General features: G+C 43.3%; 1 protein-coding gene across 1 annotated transcript in view; it reads left to right on the top strand.

Annotated features, from left to right (window-relative positions):
* LOC145396090 (protein O-mannosyl-transferase TMTC1-like) overlaps positions 1-10,151 on the top strand; it is a 170,788-nt gene extending 160,637 nt beyond the window's left edge. The window contains exons 15-17 of the mRNA XM_080269556.1: positions 1,584-1,844; positions 8,457-8,534; positions 9,969-10,151. Coding sequence (XP_080125682.1) covers positions 1,584-1,844; positions 8,457-8,534; positions 9,969-10,151 — 522 coding nt within the window. The remainder of the gene's footprint in view (positions 1-1,583; positions 1,845-8,456; positions 8,535-9,968) is intronic.
* The last annotated feature ends 4,103 nt before the right edge of the window (positions 10,152-14,254 follow it).

Below are 14,254 nucleotides of genomic sequence, written 5' to 3' on the forward strand. Positions count from 1 at the left end.
TCCTCTTCCTTCCTTCCCGCGCCTCCAAACGTTGTCATTTAATTCGGGCCTTCATGTTTGTTAATCTGCGTCCATTGTGCCACGCTCGGCTGCTCTCACACTCCCTCAACTCCTGACAAAAGCCTTCTCCACCATTAATCCCACACACCTACATCTTTGTGGAAGCTTCACTGCTCGCCTTTTGTGTCCCCCCATTTCTTTATATCTCCCTCCTGCTGCTGCTGTTGTTCTTTGGGTAAGCAAAAATGAATAAGTCTGTGGGAAGGTACTCGTATATATGTTTTCCTTCTGTTCTGGGGATTAGCATTGTGTCAGGCCGTCATATCACATGCTTAATCTGACGTCCGTGCCGTTCTAGTCAAATGTGTGATCTGTAATTAAGACATGACCTGCGAAAACCTTGTGACATGCATAATTCTTTCGTGATGCATATGCCCAACATAGAAGATTCGAACCCCAGTCGTGGCGGACATTTAAAGTGGTGTTGATAGCATGTCCTTTCATATGTTTACCTATGTTTCCACCCTCTTGGTTCTACCGATGACATGTGAAGACTCTGACACACACATACATAGCCATAACAAACCTTCGACATCAACATGTCACTCTTCTTACAGGCACCAATTTTCAGTATGGAACTCTCAAACATGGGGAAGGGTTAACTGTATCACAAACCCTCCTAGGATAATTTTCTGGCCTGTTTTGTACCTAATAGTTACTGATACAGATACAGATGGATAATTAAGGTAACACAATAAAGAGAAGGTAATACTTACCCTGGAATGTGACAGTCGGGTAATGAGGAAATGAGCTAAATAATATGTGCTAGATTCTCGTCTGTCAAAATAATAACCAAGAAATAAATTAAGAGAATCTGGTGTATTGATGAACCAGTAAGAAGGGAGTGTATGAAATTTCTTGACTAATTCCTAGGCTGTATATTGCGAAATCTATGTCTTTTTTTTTTTTTTTTTTATCAACACCAAAACGTTTTATTAACCTTCGCAATACCCATCCCATCCAAAGTATTTACTCCGCTAAGAAGCTGAAAAAAGAAGTTATCAGTTTATATTAGCAGAAATGTGAAAAGCGTCTTGAAATTATACATATTTTCTGTACTTAGACGCTACGTTGTACTGACAGATTAAAATTATTACTGTTACTCCCTTCATTAGTGGACAGTATTTACCAGCATCACGCCTACGTCGCTGATATATTTCCCATTACTTGCTAGGTATTTCCCTCCACCATATTCTGTATAATCGTCTTATAGTAGCCACATTAAACTTCTAATATTGACCATTAGTGGGAGAGTGTTAGAAGAAAAACCCTACGTACATGTTTAGATAGGGTCATCAGTGAAGTGTGTTTCTATCAGCAGTATAAAGCGGTGTTACAGGCGTTTTACCTTATTTCCTTTGCTAGCTGGTGTACTGCCACGGAAACATTGGTATGATGACTGACTTGTTTGGTGTGTGTGTGTGTGTGTGTGTGTGTGTGTGTGTGTGTGTGTGTGTGTGTGTGTGTGTGTGTGTGTGTGTGTGTGTGTGTAGATTATAAAGACCACTGCCATACACACACAGGCTCGGGTGCGTCTACAACAGCGGAGTTACAGCGAGAGTGAGAAGCTGCTACAAGAAGTGTTAGCCCAGGACCCCTCCCACCCCGAAGCCCTCCTCCACCTCTCACTCCTCTACACCCTCACCAACCACACCCACACCGCCCTCACACTCGCCCACCGCGCCGCCCACAACTGCTCCACCCCGCCCACCCTCTGCGCACGCCTACACGCCCACTACGGAGACTTGCTCAACGATAGACACAATACAGAAGGAGCTGCGCAGGTAAATATGGACGTAAATGTGGGTATGGTCCATCTCAGACCTGACAAAGTTCCCTAGCCCTTTTCAGGTGGATTACTAGTAACCAAGGAGATCCATTTCCCCATCATGTCAAAGACTCAACGAATTACATGAAACCACGACATGGCACTCAAGTTGTGGGTGTGGCTCGGTTCCGCCAGATAAAAACGAACAGACTATAGGAGTAAGTGATGGTTGTAGTAGTAGTAGTTGTGGTTCCCTAGGCAGTCTGGCCGAACAGCCCCGAGTCCCTTACGAAGGCCATGGCCGAGACCCAGCCTTCCCACAGACCTCTCAAAGAGTGTATGTTGTGTTGTTGGCGTAGGTGATTATGTGCAATGCAGTCTTCCATAATGTGCTTAATGAGTATGGGGTGCTGTGTTGCATCCTGGACAGCCATCAGCAACGGAGTCATCCGCCTCTTCTGGTAGCTTAAGAGGGCTGGATGATGCCCACATCTCAGCCTGGCCAGGTGGACCCTGTCCTCAGGAGGGAGATAGGATTCAGAAGGGTGGATATCAGGAGGCGGTGTATGCAGCTGTGTGTTGTCTTTAAGTGACTGCATGGAGCGGCGAGTGATCTGAGTGTGGATATGCTTCTGGAAGCTGGTCTGAGGTGGGCGAGGGGGGAGAGATGACAGTATTTGTGTATGGTATCGTGTGCTGGGTGTTGTTTTGATGTTCCTTGATGTGGGTGGATGTACTGCCATGTAATATAGTGGATGTTGTGGGTTTGTGGAGGCCGCAGCAAGAAACTGGGTGCCTCTTACGTCTAGGTAAACCTTGACTTTGAGGACTTTTGGTTTCTTGATGTAGGTGGTCTGTGGGTGTAGTAGCTGTGCAGCCTAAGATTATTTTTAGGGCCATGTTCTGTATGGTCTGTAGGGTGTTGTAGTGTGTTTTGGTGAGGTTTGAAGCCCAGGCAGGGCTTGCATAATTCATCACTGAACGTATGTATTGTTTGTATACCGCGGTGGTGGTTTCTTTGTTGTGTCCGAATGTTGTATGGGCAAGTGACTATCTATCTATCTATCTATTGCCAGACGCCTCATCCCGTACGAGGTGGCCACAAACAAATCGCCTCCGCGTCGCTCTGTCCTCCTCCATTTCACTGCCCCGCTCCCAACTCATACCCCCCTCTCTCATATACCTCTCCACCCCATCCCTCCATCTCATCCTTGGCCTCTCCCTCCCTCTTCCCCCCTCCACCTCACTCACATACACTCTCTTCGTCAGTCTTTCACCCTCCATCCTCTCCATATGGCCAAACCACCTCAGTGTATTCCTTCTAACGCTTCCTATCACATCCATATCCACACCACAACGCTCCTTTATATCCTCATTTGTCAGCCTGTCTCTCCATATGACTCCACAGGCTCCTTTTAAATAATTCATTTCCACTGCTCTCACTCTTGACTTGTGTCCTTCCAGCAACGTCCAAGCTTCACTACTGTACGTTAGAGTAGGTATCACAATACTCTCATGTAGTAACTTTTTCACTTCCATGCTCACTTCCCTGCTTCTTATCACTGCTTTCAAGGAACCAGCAACCTTTCTTCCCTGCTGTACCCTTTCAAGCACTTCACCCTCCAAACCTCCATCCTTACTCATCACACTACCCAAGTATTTAAACGTACTCACATTTTCCAATTCCATCCAATCTCGCTGTACATTCACTGACTTCACCTCTCTCAAAGACCATCACATTACTCTTCCCTACGTTCACCTTTAGATTCCGTTTCTTACACACTCTCCCAAACTCATCCACCAAGCCTTGCAGCTCTCCTTCGTCTTCACTCAACAACACAGTATCATCTGCAAACAACAGTACAGGGAGTTTCCAAACACTCCCCTCTCTCTCCAAGGCCACTCCAACATCCACTACCCTACCTTGTACCTCTTTTATTACCCCATCCATGTACAGATTGAACCACCATGGAGACATGACACATCCCTGTTTCAACCCAACCTTCAAAGAGAAAAATTCACTCAGTTCACCATCCACACGCACTGCAGCCTTAGTGCCATCATACATACTCTTCACAGCATTCAACAACTTCCCATCTACTCCATATATTCTTAATACTTTCCACAATCCTTGTCTATCCACCCTGTCATATGCTTTCTCCAAATCCACAAAAGTCGCATACAACTTCTTTCCCTTCTCTAGAAACTTTTCCACTAAAGAACTAAGAATGAATATCTGATCTACACAATCTCTTCCCTTCCTAAAGCCTCCCTGTTCTTCTCCAACTAATTCCTCTGTTCTTTCTCTAACTCTGTCAATATGTATCATACCATACACTTTTCCTATTATACTAAGAAGACAGATGCCCCTATGATTACCACACACTTCTTTTTCCCCTTTTCCTTTGTACAAGGGAGTGATTATACCTGACTTCCAATCCTCCGGGACTCTACCTTCCTCCCAGGTCAATCTGCACATTTTCCACATCCATTCTACTACTATCTCTCCCCCATACTTCAGCATTTCACCACAAACTCCATCAATTCCTGGGCCTTTCCCCAATTTAACTTTGTTCATTGCTTCCACAGCTTCTATCCTACTGATTTCTTCCTGTCTTCTCACCTCCCTCCTTCTCCCAGCCATTCCCCAGCCACTTATACTAGCATTACTTCCATCCTCTATGTTCAACAATTCCTTAAAGTGTTCACTCCATCTGCTCACTTTTTCTCCCTTCTCCACTAGTAATCTACCATTTTTATCTTTCACTCCCCTGCTAACTTCACTTCCACCCTGTCTTACTCTTTTCACCTCTTTCCAGAACATTTTCTAACAGTCCCTCCACTTTACACTCAAGTTCCTTCCAAATTCCTCATCCACTCTCTTCTTACTCTCTCCTACTAATCTTTTCATCTCTCTCTTTCTTTCTACATATAACTCTTTCTTCCGCCTCTCAACTTCTTCCACGCTCCTATTTCTCATCCATTCATTGTATGCTTTCTTCTTTTGTGCCACAGCCTGTCTCACCTCTTCATTCCACCACGCTGTTACTTACACACCCCTCCGTCTTCTCTTCATCCCACACATCACATCACATGCTGCACATATTTCTTCTATAAATATCCTGCACACACCTTCCACGTCCCCCATCTGCTCCAATTCATATTTGCCCAATCGTTCCTCCACTTCTCTCTTGTACTTTGCCTTTTTCTCATCCTCTTGTAACCTTTCCACTCTTCTTACAAGTACTCCTTCTTCATGTCCTCCCTTTCTTCTATTTCTCCATTTTAATTGGACCTTGATTCTGGCCACCACCAAGTAGTGGTCAGAAAGTCCACTCCCCCAACCTCTATAAGCTCTTGCATCCATTACACATCTTCGCATCCTTTCATCCACACACACATAATCAATCATTGCCTTCCTTGCATTCAGTTCACCACCCACCCTTCTCATCACTCGCCATGTATACCTGTGGATCATTTTGTGCCTGAAGAGGGTATTGGCTATCACCAACCCCCTCCCAGCACAAATGTCCACTAACGCACTCCCATTCTCATCTATCTCAGCAGGCACATCCCACTCACCAACTATTCCATCTACCTTCACATTCCCTACTCTACCATTCATATCACCGATCAAAAACACTCTCTCATTCCTTCCAAACTTTTCCATGCACACTTCCACATTTGTCCAGAACTCTTCTCTCACTCTTCTAGCACGATCTTGTGTTGGCGCATACACACACACAATCGCCAACATTTGTATTCCAAGTTTCAATCTTACTCACACAATCCTTGACCCAACTGATCCATACTCTCTTATGCTCTTCTTCCATCTTTTACTCACAACTATACATACTCCTTCTTTTGCCCTCTCATTCTTACCTACTCCTGCACATATACCCCATCCATACTCCCATTCTCTCACACTCTCACCTCTCCATTTCGTTTCAGTTATTCCGCATACATCAACTTTCGCACCCTCAAGCACCTGGACAATCTCTCTCTCTCTTTCACCTCATCATTCGCTCCCCTTACATTCCAAGTTCCAATTACCATGTCCTTTGTCCGGTCCTTGGTCGTCATCTTTTGGTCAGTCCTTGTCCGAGGCTTATTGTTTGTCTTTTTAGTTAGTTGTTTTCCGGGGAGGGGCACTAACCCTCGGCCATCCCTTTTAGTCGCCTTTTACGACAAGCAGGGATACTAGGGGAGTATTCTTGAAAAAACAAAAAAACCCTACCCCCAGTGACCTCAAAGCAATGAGTCTTGGTGTTATTTTATTTTTAATGTTTGTGATTTGTTGTTTAAATGACATTGATGTATTGTATGTTACACCAAGGATTTTTTTTTTTTTTTTTTTTTTTTTTGTGTATGTGTGTGTGGTAGGGGAGTGTTGTTTATGGTGAGGTGTGGGATGTGACTGCGTTCTGCTGTCCAGTTTGTGAGAAGGGTCACTGTACTGTAGATTTGGCTGGGGCTATTTTGAGCCTGTTTGTGGTGAACCATTCGTGTAGTGTGATGAGGTAAGGTTGAATGATGTGTGCAGCTGTGTTTTGTTTTGGTGTGTACATGTAAGTGTTATATCATCTGCATAGGAAGCTATGTGTATCTGTGGTGTGTGGGGTGTGAGTATGTCGTGCATGTACAGGTTAAAGTGTGTAGGGGACAAAACAGATCCTTGGGGGACGCCGTTTGTGAAGTTTCTGATGTTAGAAGACTAACCGGCAAATGTTACGTGTGCACAGCTGCCTGCTAAGTAGTTTGCCAGCCATCTTTTTGTGTTATTGTGCATGTTTGTGTTGAGTATTTTGTTTGTGAGGTTGTGGCGGGGGATGGCATCAAAAGCTTTGCTAATGTCTAGTGTGACTAGGAGTGTTCTGTGTGGTGGCCTAGCTGAGTTCATGCCATCGAAAACTCTCTGTGTAAGGTCTCCATAGTGATGGTTGTTGAGAGAGAAGGTGACCATAGTGTGCTGTACTGAACTGTTCAACGATAAACTGCCGAGCGATGAACGCAATCCGGAAAGAGCAGCCTTGATACATACGAAAATTAATGAAGGTAGGAGTAAAGACAAGGTTGTTGAGAGACAGAGAGAGAGAGAGAGAGAGAGATTAATTGATTTATAGGGTCGTTTTCCATTTAGCTTGGGAGTCTTTTTTGCACCTTATCCTCAGCAATTTATCCGCCATATCACAGCTCGATAGTCTCATGTGTTACTTAAAGCACTGTTATATAATTTTTAAATGAATTTCGTTTACCGGAATTTTACCCAATAATATGCAATAAATAACAGATAAGGAATACTTGTTTGAAAGCTTCCTATGGAGAATACGAGTGTTATGCTGAACTGCAGGAAGAGTTTGAGTAATATGGTGCAGTGTTAGAAAAGACCCCCATGGGGGTAGGGGGGGGTTTCAAGAATACTCCCCCAGTATCCCTGCTTGTCGTACGAGGCGACTAAAAGGGTTGGTGGTGGGTTAGTGCCCCACCCCGTAAAAAGAACTAACTAAAAAAGCGAATAAAGCGCCTCGGCACTTGGAGGCGTTTTGTCTGCGGCCACCCTTTGCGGGATTAGGGCGTCGGGCTATAGATAGATAGATAGTTAGAAAAGAAAGGAAAATGTGGAAAGGAAGTGAAAAGTAGAGTGACCCAAGGAAGTGAGTGGGAGGTGCTATAGAGGCATTTATAGGAAATTGAGAACTAGGAGTAGAGACTGTAAGAAGAATGTACTTGTAAGTCTACGTTTAATTGTGGTTTTGTTTGGATATTTGCTTTTTCCCCTACACCTCGAATGGGAGAAATCTATGAACTTCTCTGCACTTGCGTAAAACTGAACTTCGCTGCACTTACATAGAACTGTGAACTTTTCTGTACTTACGTAAAACTATGAACTTCTCTGCACTTACGTAAAACTATAACTTCTTTGCATTTACCTATATGTGCGAACTTCTCTGCACTTGGGTAAATCAATGAACTTTTCTGCACTTACTTAAAACTATGAACTTCCCTGCACTTACTTAAATCAATAAATTTCTCTGCACTGACGTATATCTGCGAACTTCTCTGCACTTGAGTATATCCATAGTCTACTTGCACTTACGTAAATCTGTGAGTGTACTTACGTAAATCTCAGACACTACATATACTACACAAATGTCAACACTTTCTAGTAGATGTTGCTCTAGTGTGTTTGTGTATATGACAGTTTCAGGGTATAAAATGAACTAACAAAAATCCAGTCATAATCAGATCACGGTATACGAGATTTCTGCTATATATGTGTTGGATATTGTACGATATATATGCATATTTATATATGATCTGAGTACCATCAGTGCTTGTAATACACTTTAGTTGCATACTGGCGTGTGATGGTAATGATGCTGATGTGGGTAACTAATATGGAATTTGCTTCAGATTAGCAAAGCAAATGAAAGAGCGACGCTCTTGAAAGTGATGAGGAGGCTCTTTTATGTTGAGAAAAAAGGCTGGAGCTCTTCCATTTCCAAAAACTAGAGCAATGGGTTTTATTAGGCTCCGGTATGTTTCTGTGACCTGAATTACCTGTACATCGTCTGTCATTTGCTGAAAGAAACTACAATGACAGTTTTAATTACTTTTTTTTTTTCAGAGTTACCAACTTGCAGTGGAGTTGGAACCCACCCTCACCCATGCACACGTCAACCTTGGAGCCCTCTACCACACCATGGTCAGTGTCTCCTTTAGTTCATTATATTCTGGTTACCTCTGGACGATTTTATTCAGCTCGAGAAGGACCTCTGTGACTAAATTTCCGGACATAGAAAGGTCGCTTGCACGTTTTCCTCACCAGATTAAATTTATACATGTGTCGAGTTAACCACGGCAACCCGAGGAAGCCATAGTTCATTCTTTCTTCAACCACACAATATTGTTTAGCTTCGGGGACCCCTGTTGTAGTAAGGAGGTTAATTAAGGCTGTATCTGACCCCTCCAGTTCGAAAACTCTCTCGCAGCCTAAATAAAATCGTCATAAGTCAAGACTCAAACAAATATTCCCAGTCTGGAGGCGTCACTATTCTTATGTTTGTTGTTGGTGTCGGGCATAGGCGGCTCTCTAGTCCTTTTTTCTCACTAGTTTATTTCTGTGTAAGGCTGGTTGATTGTCTGTTGTTCAATATTTAGCAAAAAAAATAAATAAATAAAACCCTAGCACCTCTATCGCTCCGTTTTCTTCCTAGTTATGGATGTTTAGTGTTTTTAATTAGATATTGGGCATCTTGAATTTGGCTCTCTTTTGTATTGTTTTTGTTTTTTTCTTGGATGGAACGATTTGCGATCTCCTGGCCTTTGATTCTTTCTTCCTTGCATTAGAAAAAGAATAGAAAGCTCTCTAGTGCCTATACAATTCCAGTTTCATTCTTGGTATTGCTGTTTTCTGTACTTTACATACACATTGAGCATAGGAAGCTGTCTAGCATTTCTTCACTACCATTTTATTTCTGTGTTTGGACAAGAACCCGATATGGAGTCAGTGTTTAAGCCACACTTGAAAGCCAGGTGAGTCACAGTAGGGGTTTCAGCCAAGAAGTAACATTTTAACAACTGTATAGTGTCAGGTGTAGATGTCACACTAATAATGCTAGCGTATAAATTTAGATGCAGAAAACCAGGTATAGTGAAAGGCCTTAATAGACAGTCAGATATATACTCGTACAGTCATTTATAGAGACAGACACAGTGCTCTACAGGTCTTTCCCTTTAAGTTGGCCCTGATTTTCGTCCTCTTGTAGCTAATTTTACGTAGCTCACTGGCAAAAACGTCCATTTAAATAACCCATTACGACATGTGGAAATGTTGGATGGGAGAGAGACACAGGTTAGAACTTGAATTCCTTATTATCTCTTACTTTTGAACCCACCTCCAGCGTAACCCAAAACGTAAGAGAATATAAAAAACTCCAGCACTAACCTGTGTCTCTCCCCCACCCAACAAAAACGACAATCCTCTCCACAGTACTTCTTCATGACCAGCACCGTATTCTAGCGTTGATCTGTTGTTAGAACTCAATATTCAAGATGAAGTTATGTCAGTTTTAGGCCAAGTTAGAGTGAAAAGAGTATAGCACAAACAACACACTAACCATGGCTCGTCCGTTGGCAGGGTGACTATGGAAGGGCGTGGAGACACTATCTGACGGCGCACGGCCAGGAACCCGCCAACACCCTACTGCTGGAGAACATGGAGAAGCTTAGGAGGGTCCAGCACCTCCACCTCCAGCCTCCCGAACCTCCGCCCCTGCCCCCTCGCTGCCTCCACCTCGCCTCGCCAGCACACCACCCCTAAAGGAATAGTACAACAACTCTGTCCATCGCCCTCCTCATCCAGATAGAACTAGGTGAGACAAGGATGCCTATATATATTTGTAGACAGATAGACAGACAGACAGATAGATAGATAGGTAGATGGATAAATAGATAGACAGACTGGTTGAATGACTGATTGTTTGGTTGGATGGTTGCTTGGTTGGGTGATTGATTAATAGGTATATAGATAATGCATGAAGAAGGTTGCACTGCTTTTCTATTTGGGCAGTTAAAGAAATAATCTCAACCGCACCTTTTTTTTAGTTATTTAATTATATAAAATAACCCGTACTTTTAGGACTGGAACTAAGAACTCTGAGGTTATAGATGATGAGTGGATGGATTTATGGCTCTTTTCGCTGGGCAGTTTTGATGTTTTTTGCCTTATGGTGTTCCTTTTACCTATGAACCCTACACAGCCAAAGTATTAATGGAAAGTTGACATAGGATGGGTCGGAGAGAGGGACGCCTTCCCGTGGTGGCATTGATATAACCAGGGTGTTTCACTGCCGGGTTTTACAAATGTCCTTCATCTCCCTCCCTATCCCCCTAAAGGAGGATGGGTGGACTGCTGGAGAAAAGCCACTTCAGCCTGCAGTCCACTGGGTTCACATTACAGACAAACCTAGAGCAACATCTACTACTACTAGGTTTACAGTAGTATGATGGTGACGATAATTTTGTTTCCTATGCACTTCATGTTCCTTTGTCCATTGATTGATTGAGTGAGTGAGTGAGTGAGAGTGGGTGTGTGAGTGAGTGAGCGAGTGGGTAGGTGAGTGAGTGAGTGAATGATTGGAACTATTGAAAGGGAGTTTAATGATGGATCCATTTATGTCTACATATCATGGACACACAGTTGGCAGCAAATCAGTATCTCACATCACGTCACACACTCCAACGCAATTGGAAGCACCATCATAATATTTAACATCCCATTTTACTACTTTTCCATTTTCCAGCAAGGCCTCTTAAACCATAACACTGTCCCTTTCAGTGCCTACAGTTCTTTGACCTTAACTTGGCCCTGATTTTCGTCCCTTTACACCTAATTTTCCGTAGCTTAGTGTCAGAAGAAGAATTAGGTATATTACGGCTTTACAAACAGCCTTTCCACTTCTTATTACCTTTCATCTTAGTCTAGTGTTAATCTGTTTCTACACTCACCTTTCAAGATAAGGAGATGGCAGTTTTTAGGCCAAGTTAAAGTTTAAAGCTTATAGTAGTAGTCTTTCCAAAACGCACTACAGTATTACACTCTATAAATACCCACACTCTTTCCAAAGAGCAGTGCACGCATTGAAAAAAAAAAAATGTAAATACAGTACCCATGAAGCGGGAAGTGAGTGAGTGAGAGAGGCGGTGCGCAATACTTCAATTTGTTGGTGTGTAAAAAGACAGGTGGTGTCATAAGTTGATGGTACCTGGGAAGAGTGCTACGCCTCGTGAAATGGACTGGCTAATCGGACACACACACACACACACACACACACACACACACACACACACACACACACACACACACACACACACACACACACACACACACACACACACACACACACACACACACACACACACAGTTTAGCTCAGAGTACGCTGCAGCTAGGAAAATAGAACTAGGTAATGTAATGCACTATCTACGCCGTGCGCACTTACACATGCATGCAGCCGAAATGGATGTTCAGCTGAAGAAGAAAAATATTTAGGGTAATGTATTCGTACTTGTTTTTAGCGACGCAGTACGCCAGCTTCCCCTCAGAACAACTTTTGCCATCTTGCAATTCTGTTCTATATCCACCTGTATAGCAACCAATATTTGCTCAAGTTAATTTGGCGCTGTCCACAGATGGTGAGCACGAGCGCCTGACTCTCCCGCCTCTACCACCACTGCTGCCAACATAATTGCTGCCAACAACACAGGTCAGACCATACTGTCATGTACTCATAATAAAATCAATATGTTCAGTCCTGCGACGTACTGTGTTATCAGGCTAACACCAGACGATTTTGTTCAGCTTAGGCGAGATACGTTGGGTTAAAAGGCTTAAGGTTACTAGAGTCGTCGAGAAAGTGGAAGGTTGTTCAAGCCTAAGATTGGCTGTGAAGAGAGGGAGAAAGAGACAGAGAGAGGTGGGTGTGTCCACTCCTATACAAGTCCCCATTTTAGCAGTTGTAGTGGGGGAGAGCGCTGAGGCATTGTGCGTCGGCGGCCTGACTGGCTGGTAGATGCATGTAAACTGTACCACTGTGTGTGGAACCTCTCCCTTTACTTTCGTTGACTGGTGTCATCACCAAACAGCATCTCCTGGAGTCCGCTGGGGCCAAAATGAGTCACGGAATAGTTCAGATGGAGTGCCACACCTTTGGATTGTGCACAGACACGTAAAACCAGCTTCTCCCATTTACTTCTCTGTTGTTATTTCATCGTTAAAAGAATTCTGCTGTGATTATAATGGTTTGTCCGGAGGTTGCTGGAATACAGTATTTTATTTACATTAATCATTTCAGGTGTAAGTCCCAAAGATGTTGCGCGAGAGGAGTGGCCAGCATCCCGTATTCTGTACTGCAGCTCACATCCACGACACATCACCACTAACACTGCTGCTGCTGCTCTCTCTCTTCTCACACCCATTCTGGCCGGGATGTGCAGGTGAGATGATCAGGGTCCCCTATTATCTTCTTCTTCTTCCTGTGGCCCCAAGCTCATATGGACGTGAACCCAGTGGACTGGAGGCTGAAGCTGCCCATTTTCCTGCAGTCCACCATCCTCTTCTCAGGGGATGGGGAAGGAAATGAAGGAAGTTAGTTTCCTGGTTAGATCTGTCCCACCATGTGAAGGCGTCCATATCCAGGTCCCCACCATGAAATCCTTATCTTTATTTTTGTGTACACCCTCAACTCCTTTGGTCTTTTATTATTATTATTATTATTATTATTATTATTATTATTATTATTATTATTATTATTATATTTCGGACATCCTTTCCCACCCTAGGGCAGGGTGATGAGTGGCAACGTCCAGACAGCCCAAGTTTGCTCACTTCAATGGGCAACGCTTCTATTCACTCATCATTCAAGGCCCGCGGAATCCTGGCTCTATCTAATAGGCCAAAAACTTTCATCACATGCTGTAGCTTCACATAAACGTAACCGATAGAATCAATCCAAACGCTGTCATGTTAAAAAGGGGTGCGAAATCCCTGATCATGCACTTCTTCTCACAACATTCATCCAGCCAGCTCTATCTCTTGTCAGTTCCCTAGCCTCACCGACTTCCAAACCTCTCTTCCTCGCATACTCATCCACCATATCCCTCCACCTTGTCCTTGGGCTACCTCGCCTCCTCCCCCTTCAAATTCGCTCGGATATACCTTTTTTACTACTCTTATTGTAATCCATTCTCTCCACATGACAATACCATCTCAGTACACTCTCTTCGATTCAGGTGTTGTTGTTGTTGTTGTTGTTGTTGTTGCTGCTGCTGCTGCTGATAGTAGTACTAGTAGCAGTAGTAATAGAAAGACTATTTTTCTCAGCTCAGGGAAGGCTTTAGGTATTCAAGGGAGAACCGGGAGGTGTATCCAACCCCTCCAGCTTGAAAAATCCCCCTTTGCTGAATAAAATCGTCTGATAATGTCAAGCATGAGAAAAAAATGTGTCAGAATGTGTTGCTTTACTGAAAGGTATAAAATAACTATACTCTATTTACTCTAACTTGGCCCAGCTTATCGTCCTTCTGTAGCTTATTTCACATAGCTCAATGGCAGAATAAGACAATGTTATCGATCTATACCCTTTTCATAGCACTTCTTCATGACTAGCATTGCAGTTTAGTGTCGATCTATTATTACAACTCAGTATTCAAGGTGAAGTGATAACAGTTTTAAGCCAAGTTAAAATAAAAAGATTATAGTTGTGGAGACAGCAAGATGACCCTCGACTTCATCCATCTATCAGTTTATATATGGTGTTCGGAGAGATATTTAACAAGCATCAGAAGGTCATTATAGGGTTAATTTTGAATAGTAAAATGCTATATCAACAAGGGTCCAACTCTCAGCGTTTTCGGGGCTTCAATTA

The sequence above is a fragment of the Coenobita brevimanus genome, chromosome 34, assembly GCF_032717465.1.
Source record: "Coenobita brevimanus isolate Jiangsu-jjx chromosome 34, ASM3271746v2, whole genome shotgun sequence".
NCBI lineage: Eukaryota > Metazoa > Arthropoda > Malacostraca > Decapoda > Coenobitidae > Coenobita > Coenobita brevimanus.